Below are 23,497 nucleotides of genomic sequence, written 5' to 3' on the forward strand. Positions count from 1 at the left end.
GAGAAAGACGAAGTATTGGGGATATTGGCAGGCTTACAAGTGGACAAATCTCCAGGTCCAGGTGAATTGTGTCTGTCTGCTGTGGAAGGCAAGGGAGGAGATTGTAGAGGCTTTGACCCAAATTTTTAATTCCTCTCTAACTACCGGGGAGGTGCCAGAGGACTGGAGGACAGCTAATGTGATTCCACTATTTAAGAAGGGTTGTAGAGATAAACCAGGGAACTACAGACCAGTGAAACAATTGGAGAAAATTCTGAAGGAGAGCATCCATCTCCACTTGGTGAGGCAAAGCTTTATCAGGGATAGTCAGCATGGCTTTGTCAGAGGCAGGTCATGTCTAACAAATTTGAATTTTTTGAGATGCCCGGTGGGTAGATGAGGGTAGTACAGTTGTAGTTTAGATGGATTTCAGCGAAGTTTTTGACAAGGTCCTACATGGATACTGGGTAATGCGATTAAAGTGGATTCATAATTGGCTCAGCTGTAGGAGACAGAATGATGACAGAAGGCTGATTTAGTGACTGGAAGAAGTCTCACAACATCAAGTTAAAGTCCAACAGGTTTATTTGGTAGCAAATGCCACTAGCTTTGGGGGCCACTTTGTCCGGTGAGTGGGGAGTTCTGATCACAAACATAAGAACATAAGAACATAAGAAATAGGAGCAGGAGTAGGCCATCTGGCCCTTCGAGCCTGCCCCGCCATTCAATAAGATCATGGCTGATCTGTCGTGGCTCAGTTCCACTTTCCCGCCCTCTCCCCATAACCCTTAATCCCCTCTCTTATCAAAAACCCATCAACCCGCTTCTTAAAAATATTTAGCGAGGCAGCCTCCACCACTTCAACGGGCAGAGAATTCCAGAGATTCACCACCCTTTGAGTGAAGAAGTTCCTCCTCAACTCCGTTCTGAACCGCCCCCCCTTTATCTTGAGGCTGTGCCCCCTAGTCCTACTGTCTTTTTTGAGCGGGAAGAGTCTTTCCACCTCTATCCTATCCATCCCATTCATCATCTTATACGTCTCAATGAGATCTCCCCTCATTCTTCTAAACTCTAACGAGTACAAGCCTAGTTTATTCAGCCTCTCCTCATAGCTCAACCCCCTCAACTCCGGTATCAGCCTAGTAAACCTCCTCTGCACTCCCTCCAAGGCCAAAATATCCTTGCGCAGGTGCGGCGCCCAAAACTGCACACAGTACTCCAGCTGCGGCCTCACCAATGCCCTATACAGCTGCAGCAAGACCTCCCTACTTTTATATTCAATCCCCCTCGCTATGAAGGCCAGCATCCCATTCGCCTTCCTGACCACCTGCTGCACCTGCAGGCTGGGTTTTTGCGACTCATGCACAAGGACCCCGAGGTCCCTCTGCACCGTCGCCTGCTGCAGTTTTTCGCCCCGTAAGTAATAGTCCTTCCTACCATTCTTCCTACCAAAGTGGACCACCTCACACTTGCCAACATTAAATTCCATTTGCCATTTCCTGGCCCATTCGCCCAGCCTATCTAGATCCTTCTGCAGACTCTCCACACCCTCCGCACAATTTGCCTTTCCCCCAATCTTGGTGTCATCAGCAAATTTCGACACCCTACACTTGGTTCCCTCCTCCAGATCATCTATATAAATGGTAAATAGCTGAGGCCCCAGCACCGACCCCTGGGGCACCCCACTAGTCACCAACCGCCAATCCGAATAGCACCCATTGACCCCCACTCTCTGCCTCCTATTTGACAACCAATCCTCTATCCACGCTAACACCCTACCCCCAACTCCATGTCCTCTGACCTTCTGCAGTAACCTCTTGTGAGGTACCTTATCAAACGCCTTCTGAAAATCCAGAAAGACCACATCCACCGGCTCTCCTCTATCCACCGCCCTAGACACATCCTCATAGAACTCCAGTAAATTTGTCAGACACGACTTCCCTTTAATGAAACCGTGTTGCGTCTGCCCTATCAAACAGCGCATATAAAGGCACACACTCAGTTTACAGAACACCGATTAGAATGCAAGTCTTTACATCATGGCTACCATCGACATCTCTACATTAGTGACGGGAAGCCAGTGTCCGGTGGCGTATCACAGGGATCTGTGGGGCCCCTATTATTTGTCATTTATATAAACAACATAGATGAGTGTAGGAGGTAGGATTAGTAAGTTTGCGGATGACACAAAGATTCACCAGGTGGTTAACAATGAGGCAGAGTGTCTTGAGCTACAAGAGGATATAGAATGGCCAAATGAGCAGATAGTGGCTGATGGAATTTAATCCTGAAAAGTGTGAGATGATATATTTTGGAAGGTGTAATTTAACAAACAAGTATTCAGTGAATGGCATGATACTAGGAAGTGCTGTAGAAGGAATAAAGGGACCTTGGCATGTTTGTCCACAGACTTCAGAAAGTGGAAGGGCATTTTAGTAGGATGGTAAAAAAGGCATTTGGGGCACTTGCCTTTATCAATCAAGACATAGATTACAAAAACAGGGAAGTCATCTTGGAGTTGTACAGAACTTTGGTGAGGCCACAGCTGGAGGGCTGTGTGCAGTTCTGGTCACCACATTATCATTGGATTTAACTGCATTGGAGGGGGTGCAGAGGAGGTTCACCAGGATGCTGCCTGGAATGGAACATTTAAGTTAGCAAGAAGGGTTGGGTAGGTATTGTTTTCATTGGAGCAGAGTGGAGAGAAGACTAGAAAAGACTGAGGGGTGACGTGATCGAGGTGTACAAGGTTATGAGGGGCATGGACGGAGTGGATAAGAAGTTGTTCCCCTTAGTTGAAGGGTCAGTCATTGAGGGGACAGAGGTTCAGGTTTGGGGGTAGGAGGTTTAGGAAGGATGTGAGGAAAAACATGTTTACCCAGAGGCTGGTGATGGTCGGAAATGCACTCCCTGGGAGCGTGGTGGAGGTGGGTTGCCTTAAAGCACCTGACACATGATAACATCCCAGGCTATGGGCCAAGTGCTGGTGGATGGGACTAGGTGGAAAGTTGAATGAATACTTCACATCCATCTTCACCCAAGAGATGTTTCTCATGTGTTGGTGCAGACTTGATGGGCCAAAGGGCCTCTTCTGCATGATTCTATTGGAATTTGGCGCATTAGAAAGTTAGTTTGGTTTGAAATGTTTAAAATCACTATATTCCCAGATGGCCATAAACTGACTGGTGATTTAACCTGAGGATTATCACACTTCAGGCAAGGGACAAGGTTTTTTCAAATCGCTGCATGATATCTTAATAAAATAACTTACGGGCTTCGCTTTGGCAGAGGTTTGTCTCCGCATTCCAATGAGCCTCTTGCATAAAGATATGATTTTTGAAACCACTTTTTATTCTTTTCCAGATTACTTTAATTTTATGTTTTATTGCCATCTTGTCATCCTGTACTAGAAAGCTATTTTTTTGTTCATCTTAAGAACTTTCATAATCTGGAACATTTCCACCCACTCATCCATCATTGTTCTAGTGAAAAAATCCTAATTATTCTCGAGCCCATTCATCATTGTAACCCCCTCACTCCAGGTTAGCGTCTCAGTGCTCCACCTTTTCCACTGCTTCTGTTGTCCTTCCTGTAATGAACTGCCCCAAACTCCACAATATTCCCAAACAAAGATTTGGGTATAATTTCAACACTGCTTTTTCCACTTCCTACTTGCATACAAAACACGCAGTCTGTTTCCAGTTTCTTCTTAACGCTGTCTTGCATTTTAACAAGCACTTGTGATATTTTGTTAAATGTAAAATGATCAGTTTTTTAAGGCTGCCATTGACCTGGAACCTGATACTTAGAAACTGTTATTTTCTTTATTCATTTATGGGACGTGGATGTTGTTGGCTGGCCAGCATTTAGTTGCTCATGGAGGGCTCTTTACGACTTTGGAGTCACATGTAGGCCAGACCAGACAAGGATGGCAGATTTCCTTCCCGAAAGAACATTAGTGAACCAGATGGGTTTTTCCCACAAACGACAATTGTTTCATGTTTTCAGTAGATTCTTAATTCCAGATTTTTTTTTATTGAATTCAAATTCCACTATCTGCCATGGTGGGATTTGAACCCAGGTCCCCAGAACATTAGCTGAGTTTCTGGATTAATAGTGATAACACAACTTGGCCATCGCCTCCCCAGAAACTGTTATGACTGAGCTCAATATTCAGCAATAAGTAAAGTTATTGGTATCTATTCATTTAGGCACAGGGTAAGTTCAAGACAATCCAAAACTTTCCATGAACAAAGCCATGAGATGGCAGAGTGGAGTGTTTCTTTAGCGCGTGTGTGTGAATGCTCACATCTCTTGCTATTGTAAAAAGAAAAGTGGTGGCCTGGATTCTGGACATCTTTTCATTCACTATTTAGTAGCTTCAGGGCATAAAGTAAGAGTAAAGTTTATTTATTAGTGGCAAGTAGGCTTACATTCACAATGCAATGAAGTTACTGTGGAAATCCCCTCAACGCCACACTCCGGCACCTGTTCGGGTACACGGGAGGAGAATTTAGCATGGCCAATGCACCCTAACCAGCACGTCTTCAGACTTTCTGAAAATGGAATACCTGGAGGAAACCCACACAGACATGGGGAGAACGTGCAGAATCCACACACAGTGATCCAAGCCAAGAATTGAACCTGGGTCCCTGGTGCTGTGAGGCAGCAGTGCTAACCACTGTATTACTGTGCCGACTCCTGACTCGAGTGATGGTGTAAGTGTGCAGGTCTCTCCTGGCACACAAGTTCCTTTTCTGATGATTTTGCTGTGTGTTTCCACCATTACAAATGGGATTGGATGGGAGGTCAAGTGTTTCATACGTGCTTGAAGGACCTCTTTTGCACTCTGATTCTAGTGCTTGCTGTCCAGCTGAGGACCACCTCCACAAAGCCAAATCACTGGGTCAAACATTACCCGTAAGCAGTGCCAGGTAACACGTGTTAATATTAAAACAATCCACTTACTAAAAAGACAATGTATCCAACCCTTGAACTGTGACCCCTGTGTGTTATGTATAATTGTTCTTAATGGACTTGGCCCAATTTATCCTCACTCATTACTCCAGATAAGAGTTCAAAGCTGTTCTCCTATCATAATGAGATATTATTGTTACATTTTCAACGTGGGTGCTGGTGAACCTGGAATCAATTTAAAGTTTATTTATTAGTCACAAGTAAGGCTTATATTAACACTGCAATGAAGTTACTGTGAAATTCCCCTAGCTGCCACACTCTGGTGCCTGTTCGGGTCAATGTGCCTAATCAGCATGCGTTTGGAGTGTGGAGGAAACTGGAGCACATGGAGGAAACCCATACAGACATGGGGAGAATGCGCAAACTCCACACAGATAGTAACCCAAGCTGGAATTTGAACCTGGGTCCCTGGGGCTGTGAGGGAGCAGCGCTAAACACTGTGTTACCTTGTTTAAAACTTTGATTCTTGTATTCAGACTCCACCAAGATCCCATTCCTCTTTATGGCTGCACCTTCAGAGGAAAGCCATGCTCTGTCAATTGTGTCTGTTGCAAGCCCTTTGGCTTTTCTTGTCCCCGGTGCTGGTGGCCGTGCCTCCCTCTCTCTGGCCTTTCCTTCAGCTGTCTAATCCCTAATCTCAGGAAATTCCTGCCTCTGTACATCTTTCCCCTCTTGAGACACTCCTTAAAAATCTACCTCTTTCCTGTTCTGATATCTCGCTTTCTGCCTCGCTGTCAAATTTTATTTACTGATGTTCCTGGGAAACGCTGTGAAATGTTTTTCTCTGGTACGGATCTATATAAATACAGGTTATACCTGTTACGGTGGCATTACTACTTCACAGCGCCAGGGACCCGGGTTTGATTCCAGCCTCGGGTGACTGTGTGGAGTTTGCATGTTCTCTCTGTGTCTGGTGTGGATTTCCTCCCATAGTCCAGACTCAATTACCAGGGGGCACGGGTTTAAGCTGCGAGGGGCAAGTTTTTTTTACATAGAGGTTCCTGGAACTCGCTGCCAGGAGAGGTATTGGGAGCAGGTACAATAGTGACTTTTAAGGGGCATCTGGACAATACATGATTAGGATGAGAACGGAGGGATACAGTTCCCGGTAGGGTAGGGGATTTTATTTCAGTCGGGCAGCATGGTCGATGTAGGCTTGGAGGGCTGAAGGGCCTGTTTCTGAACTGCAATTTTCTTTCTTCCAGTCCAAAGATCTGTGCGTTAGGTTGACTGGTCGTGCTAAGTTGTCCTTTAGTGTCAAGGGATTAGCAGGGTAAATATGTGGGGTTACAGGGATAGGTCCTGGATAGGTTTGTTGTCAGTACAGACTCGATGGGCCAAATGGCCTCATTTTGCTCTGTAGGGATTCTATGTTAGACACACTGGCTCTGATACATCAAGGGTTTCCCTAGTACCTTGCTGCCATCTGGTGGTGATCACCAGTAAATCATATAATGCAGAATAGAGCCATCCAACTTATCATTTCTCTGCTTAAAGAGTTATCCTATTTGTCCTACTTCCCTCCTTTTGCCCTGGTACAGCAGTCATTATTCCCCTTTAAGTATTTGTCTAATTCCCTTTAAATGTATTATTGAATCTGCTTCCGTTGCCGTGTCAGGCAGTACATTCCTGATCATCAATATAACTGATCCTGACCCTCTAAAAGGTCTCGACACGTGAGCAGAGCCTAAGTTGTTTAGGATTATATTCACAAGAGTTTAGAGTGAGAGGGGATCTCATAGAAACAATAAAATTCTGACAGGGTAGAGAGGGGTGGCACAGTGGTTAGCACTGCTGCCTCAAAGCGCCAGGGACCTGGGTTCGATTCCCGGCTCGGGTCACTGTCTGCGTGGAGTTTGCACGTTCTTCCCATGTCTGCGTGGGTTTCCTCCCGGGTGCTCCAGTTTCCTCCCACAATCCAAAGGCGTGCTGGTTAGGGTGCATTGGCCGTGCTAAACTCTTCTTGCAGTGTACACGAACAGGAGCTGGAATGTGCCGACTAGGGGATTTTCACAGTAACTTCATTGCAGTGTAAATGTAAGCCTACTTGTGACTAATAAATAAACATTAACTTTGGGGATATTCTTTCTGAACCTTTTTAATGGTGGGGAAGTCCAGAACTAGGAGTCATAGTTTGAGGATGAGGGGTAAACGTTTCGGGACTGAGGTGAGGGGAAATTTCTTGACCCAGGAATGGCGAATGTGTGGAATTCACTACCACAGAATGTTGTCTGATTTCAAGAACAAAATTAGATATAGTTCTTGGGTCTAAAGGGATCAAGTGGATATGGGGGTGGGGAAGGAGAATCAGGTTATTGAGTTTGATGATTGGCCATGATAATGAATGGCGGAGCAGGCTCGAAGGGCCAAATGGCCTACTCCTTGTAGTTTCAATGACAGTCTCCCTGGAAATGGGCAGGGCTGACAAACTCTCCGGATAGAGAGAGACTTTGAGTTCAAAATAACTTCACAACTCAAGAAGGAAGTCATACTGGACTAGAAACATTAACACTGTTTCCCTCCACAGATGCTTAAGTTTAAGTTTACTTATTGTTGTCGTAAGTAGGCTTACATTAACACTGCAATGAAGTTACTGTGAAAATCCCCGAGTCGCCACACTCTGTCGCCTGTTTGGCCATGCTAAATTCTCCCTTGTTGCACTCAATGTACCTGACCAGCCTTTCAGACTGTGGGAGGAAATCAGAGGAAACATGGGGAGAATATACAAACTCCACACAGACAGTGACCCAAGCCAGGAATCGAACCCAGGACAGTCGTGCTAACCACTGTGCTGCCCTGACCTGCTGAGTTTTTGCAGCATTTGTCTGTTTTTATCTCAGATTTATAAAGGATCCTGAATGTTTCTGTTAACAGCCTTATCAACTTGTCCTGCCACCTGCAAAGACTTGTGTATTACCTTGAACAATAATTTTAACTTCCAGTTAAACGTTGAAATAATGTTGCTGTGAAGGTACCCAATCGATACAGTAGCTGAGACAGCACACAAAGTTTGTTACCTTGGTCTTGCTTTGAAAGCTTTCCTGGCCACTGAACTCAGTGAAGAGGACCTCAAAATATTAACAGTAGTTAGAAATGAGAATGAATCTAAAATGTGGCCTTGAGGGAGAATGATCAAAGAAATTCCAAACAGCAGCACTCACTGCAGGTTTATTGAGTAGTAAACAGAATATCAGTGAGTAATAGACTGTGGATGTATATTTATATAAAATGTTTAATGAATAATATCATCTTCGTCATTACCAAAGCTTTGGTGCAATGCTTAGAATTGATGCAACTGTTTTGATAGTTCTCACAAAGTGTATACAACAAGACCATAAATTTGAAAGTGTTCATACTCCAAGTTTGAAAACACCTTTAACATTGGAAAATGCCCCCAGGCTCTTTACTGGGATGTTATCAAACTACTGCACAAGCTGGTTTTTACACAGAGGTGCCTGGAATAGAGGGATATGGTCCCAGAAGGGGAGGGGGTTTTAGTTCAGTCGGGCAGCATGGTCGGTGCAGGCTTGGAGGGCCGAAGGGCCTGTTCCTGTGCTGTAATTTTCTTGGTTCAACTTGAGTCAAATGGGAGATATCAGGACTGATGACCAAAAGCTTAGACCGAGAGGTAGATTTTTAAGAGTATTAAAGGAGGAAAGTCAAGTGAGAGAGTTGGAGATGAGTGGAAAGAAAATCCTAGCGCTTGGGACCAGGGCAACTGTAGGCACCCATGCCAATGATGGTGATCAAGAGGCAGAAATAGAGGGATGGGGGGAGGATTGTGGGTGATTGTAGAGATGGGGACTCCTTAAAGCCCACCTTTGACCAAACCTTTGATCATCTGGTTTAGCATCTCCTCGTGTGGCTCAGTATCATACTTGATGTTATGAAGCTCCTGTGCAACCCCCGCCCCAGGACTTTTCATTACATTAAGGTTCTTAGTGCCGGGGGCAGGAGGGGATCTGAAATTAGGGGTCAGAATTTTAAAGTTGAGGCATTACTTAACAGGGAGCCTCTACAAGTCAGTCACCATGGGGATAATAAGTGAACATTACTTGGTGCGAGCAAGGACGTAGGCAGCAGAACTTTAGATGGCCTCCAATAAGACCATTAGATATTGGAGCAGAATTAAGCCACTCAACCCATCGAGTTTGCTCCGCCATTTAACCGTGGCTGATACTTTTTTCATCCCCATTTTCCTGTCTTTTCCCCATGATCCCCATATTAATCAAGAACCTGTCTATCTTGGCCTCCACAGCCTTGTGTGGCAGAGAGTTCCACAGATTCTCTGGCTGAAGAAATTCCTCCTCATCTCTGTTTTAAGGAATCGTTCCTTTAGTCTGAGGTTGTGCCGTCTGGTTCTAGCTTTTCCTACTAGTGGAAACATCCTCTCCACATCCGCTCTACCCGGGCCCCACAGTATCTTGTAAGTTTTATTAAAAGTCATTCCCCCCCCAACCTCATCCTTCTAAACTCCAACGAGTACAGACCCAGAGTCCTCAACTGTTCCTCATACGACAAGCTCTTCATTCCAGGGACCATTCTTGTGAACCTCCTCTGGACCCCTTTCCAAGGCCAGCACACCCTTCCTTAGATACGGAGCCCAAAACTGCTCACAATGCTCCAAATACTCAAGACCAGGAGAATATTGAAATGGTCACAGCTGGAGGGAACAAAAGATAAATGATAAGGGGCCATGCCTTTAACAAACTCCCATTGGCTGATGTGGAAGAAAAGAGTTTTATTTACATAATTGTGTTTTTCTATATTTTACATACATATATATATATATGCGTGTGTATGCATTAACAAGACTTCACGTTTTCACCCAAAGGTTCATTCTCGAGAAACGTTATCCTGGACAGCAATGTCTAAGTTAGTACAAATAGCGGAGTAAATAAACAGTCCCAAACTACAAATATTGCAGTATTTATAAAAAAACACACCACTACCAGCTGCCTTTAACATCAGGTGAATTGTACTGTAGTCTAATGAAAAGAACAAAAAAAAATGCAGTCAATAATACAAAAGTGTCTTTTTTCCCTGCTATCTGAGAAGTTAAAGTTTGTGGGGGTGGGGGTGTGGGGGGTGTGGGGGTGTGGGGGTGTGGGGGGTGTGGGGGTGTGGGGGGTGTGGGGGTGTGGGGGGTGGGGGGTGGGGAAGAGAGAGTGGCAGTGGTGACTGGAAGACTCTCCAGGGCCTAGCAGAGGAAAACATTATTCTCAACACGGAAGGTAGGAGAGGTCCGGTCGGACAGAAGGATGGTCGCTCCGCTCTAGATGGAACCTCCCAATGCAGCAACACAAAACCCTGAGCAATTTACAATCAGATCGGAACTGATTCCTATCAATGACAATGGCTAACGTATCACCACAATGATCAGTCTCATTTTGCTGAAGGAATGCATGCTGGTAATTTCCCAGGGCAAAGGCTAGTTGAAGCTTCGATCACTGTGTGTGTGTGTGTATTGAAGAGACGGTTTGGTTTGGGGCCTTTATTTTAAGGAAAAACTCCAAATGACTGCCTTTTACCCAGGTCTCTTAAAGAAGGAGGTTTCACTCATCAGACCTTCGATAAAGGTCATTTTATTCAGAGTTCTGCCTTGGAAACACTGATGCCAGCAAAGAACTGAATCAATGGGATCAAATCATAGAATCTTCTCCATCGAATAACAGTCTCCATAATGAATAATCCAGCTCCCTCATTCTATCAGGCTGAGGGATCAGGAACAGTTCCATTTGCCATGCCGAGGATATCCAGGCTGCACGAGGATTCAGAGGGCGAATCGTAGAGTCCCTACAGTGAAGAAGGAGGCCATTCGGCCCATCAAGCACACAACATCAACAATCCCACCCAGGCCTTATCCTCTTACCCCCACGCATTTACCCTGCTGGCTCTCCTGACACTAAGGGTCAATTTAGCATAGCCAATCAACCTAACCCGCACACCTTTTCACTGTGGGAGGAAACCCACAGAGACGCAGGGAGAACGTACAAATTCAACACACACACACACACACATTCCCCCTAAGCTGGAATCGAACCCAAGTCCCTGGTGATGTGAGGCCGCAGGACTGAACGCTGTGACACCTTACTGCCATTGATGGTGCTGCTCGGAGCAAATGAACTCTAAGCTCCAGCTTTAGTGTCAGTCCCAGGTTGATGGGGAACGGATCTGCAATACCTCCCAGCCAGGAGGAGACCAACGTAAAGCTTGTTTGAGCAGCTTGAACCTAGACCGGAAGAATGTAACATGAACCGGACAATTTCAATTCAAGGCAATGTCTGCATTGCTGAATAATGGCATGTTTTTTGGGAGGAATATTGACACAATTCTAAAATCATCTCTGAAATTTCACTTGCATTTAACCCAAATATTGTCGTTGTCACAATCCCTCCTGCTTGGAATTAATTCCTACCTTAGCCCAACCCCGAATACTTTCCTCTTAATAGCTGCTTGCAATTTATGCTACCATTGTCAACAGCTTTATATGCGATGAAGATTAAAACAGTAGAGAACACACTTTAAACAAATTAAGACCAAGCGATGTGTAAGTTACTACATTGATCAGTTATGAGGCCCAGTAGAATGTAATCAGAACATGAGAAATAGGAGCAGGAGTAGGCCATTCAGCCCTTTGGGGCTACCTAGTAGGCTTGCAATTGCTTCCATAGTTCTATTGCAGTGAATGGGCTTTGTGAAGACGGATTGGCGATTCAGTGAGGGGGGAATTGCCTGAAATTACTTGCGGTTTCTCCACGCTTCCCTGAGTTTGAGCTGCACTTTGAACTTTGTTGGTTGAAGGATAATCCCAAATTTTCCATTCAGGTCTGGCATGGGATGGCCTGGAGGAACCTGGACAGTAAAACGCTGAAGAAAGGAAGATGTGAAGAGGAAAAGTTCCATCTTGGCCAGGACCTCTCCCAGACAAGCCCTGACACCTGCCCCGAAAGGCAGGTAGCTAACCGAAGGAGAGTAGATGTGCTTTCCATCCTCATCCAAGAATCGACCTGAAGTAGAGAAAAAGAAAAGCTTTTTTGTAAGTTCATAAGATATAGGAGTAGAATTAGGCCATTCAGCCCATCAAGTCCACTCCGCCATTCGATCATGGTTGATATGCTCCTCATCCCCATTTTCCTGCCTTCGCCCCATAACCCTTCAACCCCATTACCAATTAAAAATCTGTCTCACTCCTCCTTAAATGTACTCACTGTCCCAGCACCCACCGCACTTTAGGGCATCGAATTCCACAGATTCACAACTCTTTGGGAGAAGTAGTTTCTCCTCAACTCTGTTTTAAATTTGCTGCCCCTTATCCTATGACTATGACCTCTCGTCTTAGGATGCCCCATAAAGAGGAAGCATCCGCTCCATGTCTACTTTATCCATACCCTTTATCATCTTGTATACCTCAATCTGATCTCCCCTCATTCTTTTAAATTCCAGAGAGTATCAGCCTAACCTGTTCAATCTCTCTTTATATGACAAACCCCTCATCTCTGGAATCAATCCGGTGAACCTCCTCTGAACTGCCTCCAATGCCTCTACATCTTTTCTCAAATAAGGGGACCAAAACTGTGCACAATACTCCAGGTGCGGCCTCACCAATGCCTTGTATAGTTGCCACAATACTTCCTCACCTTTATGTTCTATTCCTTTAACTATAAATGCCATCGTTCCATTCACTTCCTTTATTATCTGCTACCTGTGTGCTACTTTTCTGTGACTCATGAACAAGGACACCCAGATCCCTCTGCACTGGAGCACCCTGAAGTCTCTCCCCATTTAGGTAATATATATTGATACAGCTGGGTGCTTTAATGGAGACACCTCGGGAGATTTCTGACAGCAGTTTGATCTGGTGCTGAGATTTTCTGCCTCACTTTTTGAACATTTGTATAAGGTTAGAATTTATTTGTTCTGATTGAAGAACAATTTCTAAAAAAAAGGCAAGATTGTGCGGAGGCTGGAAATCTGAAATCAATGATCTTATTGAATGGCGGGGCAGGCTCGAAGGGCTAGATGGCCTACTCCTGCTCCTATTTCTTATGTTCTTATGTAAAACAGAAAATTCTTGAAAAATCTCAGCAGGTCTGGCAGCGTCTGTGGAGAGAGAGAGAGGCAGAGTGAACAGGATGCAGGGCGGAGAGAGGGGAACCTATTGCTCATATCCTCCTGGGGAAAATTCTATCTTCAGCCAACTGACTTTTTAAAAAAAGGCTGCCCCTGAGCAATAACATGCTGGGCGCGGCCTCAGTGAGCTGAGAGGGGACGTCTGCCCCTCGGGGAAAGCATGTTTGGCCATTCTGGCTGGTAGCTGAGTCATCCCAGCAGCATCAGTGACGACTAGTGGCCACTCCTGGGACTGCAAGGGAGTCCCAAGCAAGAGGACAACTTTATTAAGGCGAGTCATAGAATCCCTACAGTGCAGAATGAGACCATTCGGCCCATCAAGTCTGCACCGACCACACTCCGACCCAGGCCCTATTCCTCTAACCTCTTGTATTTACCCTGCTAATCCTCCTGACACTAAGGGACAATTTAGCATGGCCAATCCACCTAACTCACGCAACCTTGGATTGTGGGACAAAACCGGAGCCCCCGGAGGAAACCCATGCAGACATGGGGAGAATGTGCAAACTCCACACAGACAGTCACACCCAAGGCAGGGATCGAACCCGGGCCCCTGGAGCTGTGACGCTGAGCCACCCTGCTGCCCGAGTCAGAGCTGTTGAAGATGAAGCAAGCTTAGAGATGGGAAAGAGGGGAATGAAGAAAGAACTAAAGAGAAGGTGGGAGAGAGGACAGACTAATGGCAAAAGGAGTGATGGTGCAAGGCAAAAAGGAGGTGGCAATGGGATCAGGAAAGAAATATAAAAATTGCTTTTGAGGAGATGGCGACAGCAGAATCATTTCCTGTTACTCGAACAGCGTTGGTTCTGATCTGAAATCGTTGAACTTGATGCTGAATCCACCAGGTTATAAAAGTTAGAAAACTCTCACCTGGATCAAAAGCATCCGGATTCTTCCATTCCTTCTCATCGTGGTGGATCGCCCAGAGATTGATAATCACACGAGTTTCTTTGGGGATTGTGTACTCGCCAATGCTATAAATCAATAAATTGGAATTAATAAACCTGCATCTCTCACGGTATGAATCATAGAATCCCATAATGCAGAAGGTGGCCATTTGGCCCATCAAGTCTGCACTGACCACAATCCTAGCCAGGCCCTATCCCCATCATCCCATGCATTTTTTTTTGAGTTTTAAAGTTTATTTATTACTGTCATGAGTGGGCTTACATTAACAGTGCAATGAAGTTATTGTGAAAAACCCCCTAGTCGCCGCACTCCAGCACCTGTTCGGGTGCACTGAGGGAGAATTTATCATGGCCAATCCACCTAACCAGCACGTCTTTCAGACTGTGGGAGGAAACCAGAGCACCCGGAGGAAACCCACGCAGGCACAGGGAGAACATGCAGACTCCACACAGACAGTGACCCAAGCCAGGAATCGAACCTGGGCCCCCGGCACTGTGAGGCAGCAGTGTTAATCACTGTGCCACCGTGCCGTGTGAATATGAAAGAGATGGTCTCTTTGAAAGAAAGCACCTTTCACAGTTTTGGGACATCCCAACATGTTGGCTGGCATCAGGGTAATGTTGAAGTGAAAGTCAATGTTGTAGGAAATGCAGCAGCCGATTTGTACACAGCAAGATCCCACAGACAGCAACCTGAACAATCATCAGATAATCCTATCGTTACTGATCTCAGTTGAGGGATTTATACTGGTAAAGCCCACTGTTCATTCTTGTCTGTGTGAGAGAGCAGACAAGACTTGGTTTAACACTTCTCCCTGAAGGTGGCATCCCTGACAGTGCAGCACTCCGATAACATGGCGCAGTGTCAGCCCACATTGGGTACTCAAATCTTTGGGATGAGATTTGTAGTCAAAGTATTCTGACTCAGAGGTTACTTACTTTCTCAGATAAGAACAGGATCGATTTACCCAAAGACAAGAAATGATCAGATACTGAAAGGACTCTCTGACGTATCTATTATTTGTTTATTTAAATTAAACAGATTAGGGAATATCCAGGATACAGGGGTTTGAATGGTTTAACCGTAGGAAGAGACTGGATTTTTTTTTAGTGAATGTATTTCCAGCTGGCGTGATTCCATGTGTGTCTGTGTAATGGGGTGGGTGGCTTATTGTCTGTACCAGAGACTGTAACATATAGTGCAGCCTTGTTCAACCTTTCCATATTGGGGGGTGAGGGGCATGAAAAGAAACAACTTGCTGAGCAGAAAACCTCTCCCGCTTCCCTCACACACTGTCTACCTATCTTTCCCTGACACACAAACTCTGTGAGAGAGGTGTGTGTGTGTGTGTGTGTGTGTGTGTATTGAGAGAGAGGTAGGTGTGTGTGTGAGAGACAGCGAGGTGTGTGTGTGTGTGTGTGTGTGAGAGAAAGAGAGAGATAGAGGTGGGTGTGTGTTGTGTGTGTGTGTGTGAGAAAGAGAAGAGAGGTGTATGGGTGTGTGTGTGTGTGTGTGAGAGAGAGAGAGATAGAGGTGTGTGTGTGTGTGTGTGTGTGTGTGTGTATGAGAGAGAGAGGTAGGGATGTGTGGGTATGTGAGAAAGAGAGAGTTGGGGGTGTGTGGGTATGTGTGTGTGTCAGAGAGAAAGAGGGGGGTGTGTGGGTATGTGTGTGTGTCAGAGAGAAAGAGGGGGGTGTGTGGGTATGTGTGTGTGTCAGAGAGAAAGAGGGGGGTGTGTGGGTATGTGTGTGTGTCAGAGAGAAAGAGGGGGGTGTGTGGGTATGTGTGTGTGTCAGAGAGAAAGAGAGGTGTGTGTGTGTGTGTGTGTGTGTCTATTTGTGGAGAGAGAGATGTTTGTGTGTCTGATATAACAATCGGCTTTCCAGCGTCACTCCTTCCATTAAAATTACAAAAGGTATGGCTTAAATATTTTTAGAATAAGGGAACATTTTAATTATTACCAGATTCCGCACTGCTAAAATGGCTGCCAACTGCAGGGGTTAATGTTAGGGGGCCATGGGAGGTTGGCTTGACCAGGGGTTAATGTGAGGGATCCATATAAGTGGTGAATGTATTTGTGACTGTGTATTTCTTCCCAATTCCTATATATACATAACTATAGCTAAAATAAACTTGCTTACATCTGTCATTAATGTGCCGGCTGGTTTAAAGTCACCAGCATTTCCTAAGATATTTCACAGCATGTGAGATTATCAGTTGCACACAGACCAAAACCAATACATTGTTTCTCTCTGAAGATACTTTATGTATACTTGGCTGTCTGTCCCCTTGGCTTCTGTTAGTTCGAATACTTTGGGACAGATGATGGCAAAAGGAGTGATGGCGCAAGGCAGAAAGGAGGTGGCAATGGGATGAGAAAAGAAATATAAAAATTGGTTTTGAGGAAATGGTGACTGTGAAATCATTTCCAGCATCTGTTACTCAGACAGAACCAGTGTTGGTTCCAATCTGAGTCTTTGTGTATGACATGCATCATTCTCTCTCCCCCTCACTTGGGTCTTGAGTTTTACTATCCTTGTGTAATGCCCACGTTTTTGTCTTCAAAAGATACATTAGATGTGAAAGTTATTCATGCTTGGAAATATCTGGTTGTCCAGGCAGTGAGGTTACAAAACTAATTCTGGAAGTTCTAGATTTACTGAAGGATTTAGGTGTGTTGACACGATTAGAATTGGTGAGGAGGCAGGAGACAGACAGTAAGGATACAGTATATGCTCTCCAATCCAATCTCAGTTACGGGGTAGATTGGTGAAGCTGGGGCTACTCTCCCGCAGAAGGGAACTTTGAATGATCCCATTCAGGGAAGATATGCATTAGTGAATGTTCAAACTAACAGACGCCAAGGGGACAGATAGCCAAATATACAGAGAGTATCTTCAAAGAGAAACAATGATATAACTGGCAACTGTTTTGTGGAAGCAGAAGGCTATATCGATCTAGCAACCTGTAAGCCAGTGCTGGTTAGCACCAGAAGCAAGAGTGCAGAAACCTTTAAAACCCAAATCTTCATTGACCCAAGAGACTGTATGCCAGTACATGTGACAATAATAAATCAAATCAAATCAAAATGTAGCACATTAAATAGTGTAGATGGGAGCAGAAGGGTTGTAGAAGATCATTGTTGGATTAGTTAAATAGGTATGACACTGACAGAGTTCAACCTACAAAGTGAGAGGTCATTCATTTAAGACTGATAGTCAGGGAATTTTCTCAATGGTGAGATGCTGGGACATTTGGACAAGGAAAAACCTAAGGATCCAGAAATGATCAAAATCAAGTGAACAGTTCATGTTCATGTAGCTGTAAGGATGTAATTACCTGGCGTCTTCCAAAGCCATGTGTGGAATTAAGAGTGGCGACACTGGTTGGATTCGCAGGACTTCACTGATAGTTGCACTTAAGAAATGCAAATTGCCTCGATCGCTCATTTGAGGAGTCCTCTCAAACCCAACGTTGTTATCAATTTCCTCTTGGATTTTCTTCTGCACCTGCAGTGAAAACGAAGTGTCAAATTCTTTAACTGTCTTACTGGTTAAATGATCCACCGAAAAGACAGACAGACCTATCCCAAAGTACCTGTGAAGTGTAGGCTATGTTGAAATGCAGGGTAATCCACTTTGAATATATACAAAGTTTCTATCTGATGATTATATCTAACATTCTTGTTAAAAACACCGCTTGTTGACATGAAATAGCATATTCTCCAATTCACTGCAGTGTGTGTGTGTGTGTGTGTGTGTGTGTGTGTGTGTGTGTGTGTGTGTGTGTGTGTGTGTTGTGTCACTCTTACTCTCTGGCATAATGGCATTTTATTATTCCATAGAATTCAGAAGCTAACTCTTGTCTTTGTTGACCCCATTTCTCGTGTTGCCTAATAACATAAGATGCTGGCCCAAAGTTCAAATGAAGGTTCCCATGGGTTCCTTTAAAGGTCACTGCCAAATCAGATTAACAGAGGACTCCACATCTAGGCATGCATCCATCTTGTCTGGGTAGTGAATAAATCCTATTCATGAAATGTGATTAAGTGTACAGGGCACTGGTGAGGCCACAGCTGGAGTACTGTGTGCAGTTTTGGTCGCCGCACTTGTGCAAGGGTATTTTGGCCTTGGAGGGAGTGCAGAGGAGGTTCACTAGGCTGATACCGGAGTTGAGGGGGTTGAACCATGAAGAGAGGCTGAATAGACTGGGCTTGTATTCGTTGGAGTTTAGAAGGATGAGGGGGTATCTTATTGAGACGTATAAGATGATGAAGGAGATAGATAGGGTAGAGGTTGAGAGGTTCCTCCCGCTCAGAAAGGACAGCAGGACTAGAGGGCACAGCCTCAAGATAAGATGGGGGGGGGGGTGCAGTTTAGAACGGAGTTGAGGAGGAACTTCTTCACTCAAAGGGTGGTGAATCTCTGGAATTCTCTGCCCGTTGAAGTGGTAGAGGCTACCTCACTAAATATATTTAAGTCACGGGTAGATAGGTTTTTGGTAGGCAAGGGGATTAAGGGTTATGGGGAGAAAGCGGGAAAGTGGAACTGAGCCACTTCAGATCAGCCACGGTCTTATTGAATGGTGGGGCAGGCTCGAGGGGCTAGATGGCCTACTCCTGCTCCTATTTCTTATGTTCTTATGTGTCCTAGATGTTCTTTCCATTCAAATCTTTACCAGTAAAGCTTGCATATTGCCAAGGTCTAAATATTCTCTTGGAATATGACCTACTCTAATGCCTTTTTATCTTGATGCTTTGCAGTTTTGTTGGCTAAAGTGAATACCTTCAACAATACATTAATACATTCAAAATATCAGCATATATATTTTGAAATCATAATCACTTGTTTAAATCCCTTATTATATTCACATATGTGTAAACTATTCTCTTGTTAGCTTATAAGATTGTCTTAGAAGCCATTTAACTTAATGCTGGCAGTTCTGTCAGTGCCTTAATGTCTAATATTTTAAAAATCTTAATAATCTATTAGGGTTCCCACTTACAGAATGGTTTTTATTTCAACAGAGTTGATTGAATTTCCTGCAATGTTACTGTTTTGCAAAGCATATATTTCACTGTGACCTAAGTGCCTCACTCACTGATTGCCATGACCCCTGCTTTGGTCTCATCAATAGACTTTAACGTATTTTCTCATGCCTCAAACAGAATTTGGGGCTGAGGAATCCTGTGTATGCATTGCCCTGTTTGCTTCAGTCTATGCATAGACTTCATTTTAAGATGTTACTGCCTATGCACAATTACATTTAAATACTAGACCATAGGGGTTAACTAACTCCACTAAGCTGAACAATTGTAGCTAACTTGACTACATGTAGAATCAGAAGGCATGATGGGTTAGCTAAAAATTGACTGCATTCCTAAAGGGTACACAATGCAGGCAAACAACAGTTTCCCATAACAGCAGCTGCAAGGATTGTTTTTCTAGACAGAGACAGCATGTGAAAAATACTTCCAATAATGAGATAAGGGTTAAAATATATTTTGATTTTAGAGTGTGTAAGTTCAGTTCTTAGATTCTGTTCATTTCAGTACATGTTTTTTTCTAAAGGGCCTGCCTGAGAAACCAGTCTCTAAATTTGTTTTTCTGTTTCTGTCATATTAATTCTTTAAGTTCTTTTCAATAAAAAAATTTTAAAACTCGTACCTCTCATCTCTTCAAATGAATGAATGGACCCAACCATTTCTGGTGCTGCCAACAGGGTCACTGGAGGTCTATTGAACTGAATCCAGGACTCAGTCTATCCCAGGGCTATCCCGATCCTGGATGGCATCTTGTTACCTGGGGTACATCCTACTCTATATTCGCCACACAACCTCCCTGCCCTTGCCACCTCATTGACAAAGAGTAAGGTGGGCAATTACAGAAACGGAGTGATTCTTTGGTATCCCGTTCCCTTAGTACGGAACTATAAAACTGGCAAGGGAGTCGATCAACGTGGCATCCATCCTGGCTTTTATCACTGTCTGTGTGGAGTCTGCACATTCTCCCCATGTCTGTGTGGGTTTCCTTCAGGTACTCTGGTCTCCTCCCACAGTCCAAAAAATGGTTAGGTGCATTGGCCGTGCTACAATCTCCCTCTGTGTACCCGAGCAGGCACCAGATTGTGGTGACGTGGGGATTTTCACAGTAACTTCATTGCAGTGTTAACGTAAGCCTATTTGTGACAATAATAAATAAACTTTAAAAACTTTTTAAGATATGAGGCATTGAGCCTTACCCTTGTGAGTGTTTAAGATGCTGGAACTGAAGGATCTGGAGTAAGGAGGATAGGGAAATCCCCAGAAACCATTGAAGGTACAAGAAATTGTATTAAAGTCTGCTGTTGTTTGCCTGGTTTGGTTTCAATCAGGGAATGAGGCAAATAGGTCACGGATCCAGCGAAATGTATATTTTTCAAACAGAAAACATTGCAGGAAATTCAATCAACTCTTATTTGAAATCAAAGCCACTCAATTCAGATGATCTAATAATTAAAAGTGAGTTTGTACCAAATTCCCACTTGCTGTGTTATTTACGCTGTTTCAAATTAATTCATGATTCTAATCTTCATCAGAGTCAAACCACGACTTTCAAACATCAGGATTTGGCCAGAATGGTCGGGCTTTATCAGAGGGTATCGCTGGATTCTGATACACGAGTTTTTACACGTTGGGACACAGGTGGGAAAGGAAATTTAAAAGGCGAATGAGCTTCATGTAAATACAGGTGGTGGAATCTACCATTCACTCAGTAAGTTTAAGCTCCCAGGGTAACCTACACTTTTACAAGCAGTCTGGAGCTATGGTCAGTGGTGGTCAACATCATTTCCATCAAATGGCTGACCAGGAATCTCTCCCCTCTTACCTTTAGTATCATTTTAAGGTTGATACTCAACTTGTTTGGCCACATTATAATAATAGAATCCCTACAGTGCATTAGGAGGCCATTTTGCCCATCGATTCTGTACCGACCACTGTCCCACCCAGGCCCTATTCCCATAACCCCACACATTTACCCCTGCTAATCCCCCTGACCCTAGGGTCAACCTATCATGGCCAGTCAACCTAACCCACACATCTTTGGATCGTGGGAGGAAACCAGAGCACACGAGGAAGAATGTGCAAACTCTACACAGACTGTGATCCGAGGCTGGAATTGAACCCGGGTCCTGGCGCTGTGAGGTACCAGTGCTAACCACTGTGCCACCGTGCCACCCTTCCTTGGTCATTCTAACAGGATTACACAGGGTAGATTCAGGAAGAATGTTCCCGATAATGGGGGGAGTCCAGAACTAGGGGGTCATAGATTGAGGATAAGGGGTAAACCTTTTAGAACTGAGGTGAAGAGAAATGTCTTCACCCAGAGAGTGGTGAATATGTGGAATTCATGACCACAGAAAATAGTTGAGGCCAAGATATTGTGTGATTTCAAGAAGAAATTAGATATAGCTCTTGGGGCGAAAGGGATCAAGGGATATGGGAGGAAGGTTGGATCAGGATATTGATGATCGGCCATGATCATAATGAATGGCAGAGCAGGAGGGCCGAATGGCCTGCTCCTGCTTCTAGTTTCTATGTTTTATGTCATCAAGTCCAGGGACGGGACTTGACTTCTGGCACAGAGGCAGGGACACTACCCACTGCACCACAAAACCTTCCCATAGGTATAGATATAGATATAGTCTCTATAAAGCAAGAAACTGCTGTTGAATGTGTACTTATTAATTAGGTATCAGTTGGTACGGTGTGCAATGCTTTAGAACGACTAATTCAATTAGAATACTAATGCCTTGGAAAGGATGGAGCAAATGTTCATCATCTGATGGAAGGTCATTGACTGGAAATGTGAATTCCGCTTCGCTTTGCACAGATCCCGCCCAACTCGGTGAGAGTTTCCATAATTTTGTGTTGTTTATTTTAATGTTAAAAGCATCCGAACCCCTCCACTCACAAATCTAAAGCAGGTGACATGGGACATAATGGTCAGCACTGCCGCCTCACAGTGTAAGAGACCTGCCTTGGGTCACTGTCTATACGGAGGCTACACATTGACTGCGTGGGTTTCCTCCGGGTGCTCGGGTTTCCTCCCACAGTCCAGAGATGTGCAGGTTAGGTGTACTGGCCTTTGTAACTGTGCAGGGTTACAGGGATAGGGTGGGGGGGAGACGGTCTGGGTAAGATACTCTGTCTGCACTATAGAGATTCTACACTATGATTCTAATTCAGGAGAAGTCTCTTTACCCAGAGAGAATGTAGAACTCGCTACCTCAATGTGCAGTGGGGACAAATGACATTGATGCATTTTAGGGGAGGTTGGGTAAAGATGCATGGGGGAAAGGTATGTGTTGATAGATGGGATGAAACAAGCTACAGAGATGTATGTGAAGCATTAACATCAGTACAAATTGGTCAGGCTGAATGTGTAATAAATACTGTGCAACACTCTGTGAACCATGTTGTAGATCTTTTCTTTAAGTGTTTGATTTTACCTCAGGGTAGTGCAGCAGATAAAGGATTATCCAAGCCAGTGTGGTGGTGGTTGTCTCCACCCCTGCCCCAAATATGTCCGCCACTGTCATAAGCAAGTGGTCATCCGTCAGTCTGTCTTCGTGCACCAAACTGTTGTTATTCTCCGCATTCATCTTAGCTTTTAGCAAGGCATCGAGCAAATCCTTTGTAGAGTCACTGGTGTAATTTGCCTGGGAAAGTGGGAGGGAGTTGAACAAGAGATCAAATAAGTAACTGGCAGCAACAATGAGGGATCAGCCTGTTCCCAAAAGCCTCATTAGGCTGCTGAATCTGTACAGATCGGAGCCAGATTGCATCTTAACGATTACATTCAGGATTCAGTTCTCGTCAACATGGCACAAGAGAGATAGTGAGAGGATCTGTACGGAGAAATATGCATCTACAATGTCAAAGGATTGGGGAGTGAGCAAAAAGACAGAATCTTCAAATAAAAGGGGGATTACACCGAAGGAGTGAGGAAAACTTTATACGGTACACTCAATCAAATAGAAATGTTTAGTCATGAGTATGGTTTCAAAGTAAACCATGACACCAAGGACAAGAAGCTAGAAGTACAATCAAGACACAAGGAGATATAGATACAATCGAGATACGGGGAGCTATAGGCACAATCGAGATACAGGGAGCTATGGGCACAATCGAGATACAGGGAGCTATAGGCACAATCGAGATACAAGAAGATACAAGTACAATTCAGATTCAAGGTGATATAGGTACAATTAAGATGCAGGAAGATATGGGTCCTGTCTGGTCAGAGGAGACTTTAGGACTGAATAGTATGTTCTTTCAGAGAGTCAGTGCAGACTCGGTGGGTTGGGTGTTCTTTTTCTGCACCGGAGGGATTCTAACTGAAAGCAGGGAGAACTTTTGCACATCTGGATTAGTACCTGGGATAGTTGTCTGAGGAGGGGAATGGAGGAAAACATTTAGCAATCATTCAGCAGTCATATCAATGCTGTCATTGGAGAG

The 23,497-nt window shown here is 44.4% G+C and overlaps 1 protein-coding gene across 1 annotated transcript in view; it reads right to left on the reverse strand.

Annotated features, from left to right (window-relative positions):
- Positions 1-11,697: 11,697 nt before the first annotated feature.
- Positions 11,698-23,497, reverse strand: part of cyp17a1 (cytochrome P450, family 17, subfamily A, polypeptide 1) — a 38,593-nt gene continuing 26,793 nt past the window's right edge. The window contains exons 5-8 of the mRNA XM_080205314.1: positions 22,489-22,698; positions 17,338-17,507; positions 13,960-14,063; positions 11,698-11,966 (exon numbers count right to left, since the gene is read on the reverse strand). Of these exons, the coding sequence (XP_080061440.1) occupies positions 11,698-11,966; positions 13,960-14,063; positions 17,338-17,507; positions 22,489-22,698 (753 nt within the window). The remainder of the gene's footprint in view (positions 11,967-13,959; positions 14,064-17,337; positions 17,508-22,488; positions 22,699-23,497) is intronic.

The sequence above is a fragment of the Carcharhinus amblyrhynchos genome, chromosome 17 (genome assembly GCF_965287045.1).
Source record: "Carcharhinus amblyrhynchos chromosome 17, sCarAmb.v2.hapA, whole genome shotgun sequence".
NCBI lineage: Eukaryota > Metazoa > Chordata > Chondrichthyes > Carcharhiniformes > Carcharhinidae > Carcharhinus > Carcharhinus amblyrhynchos.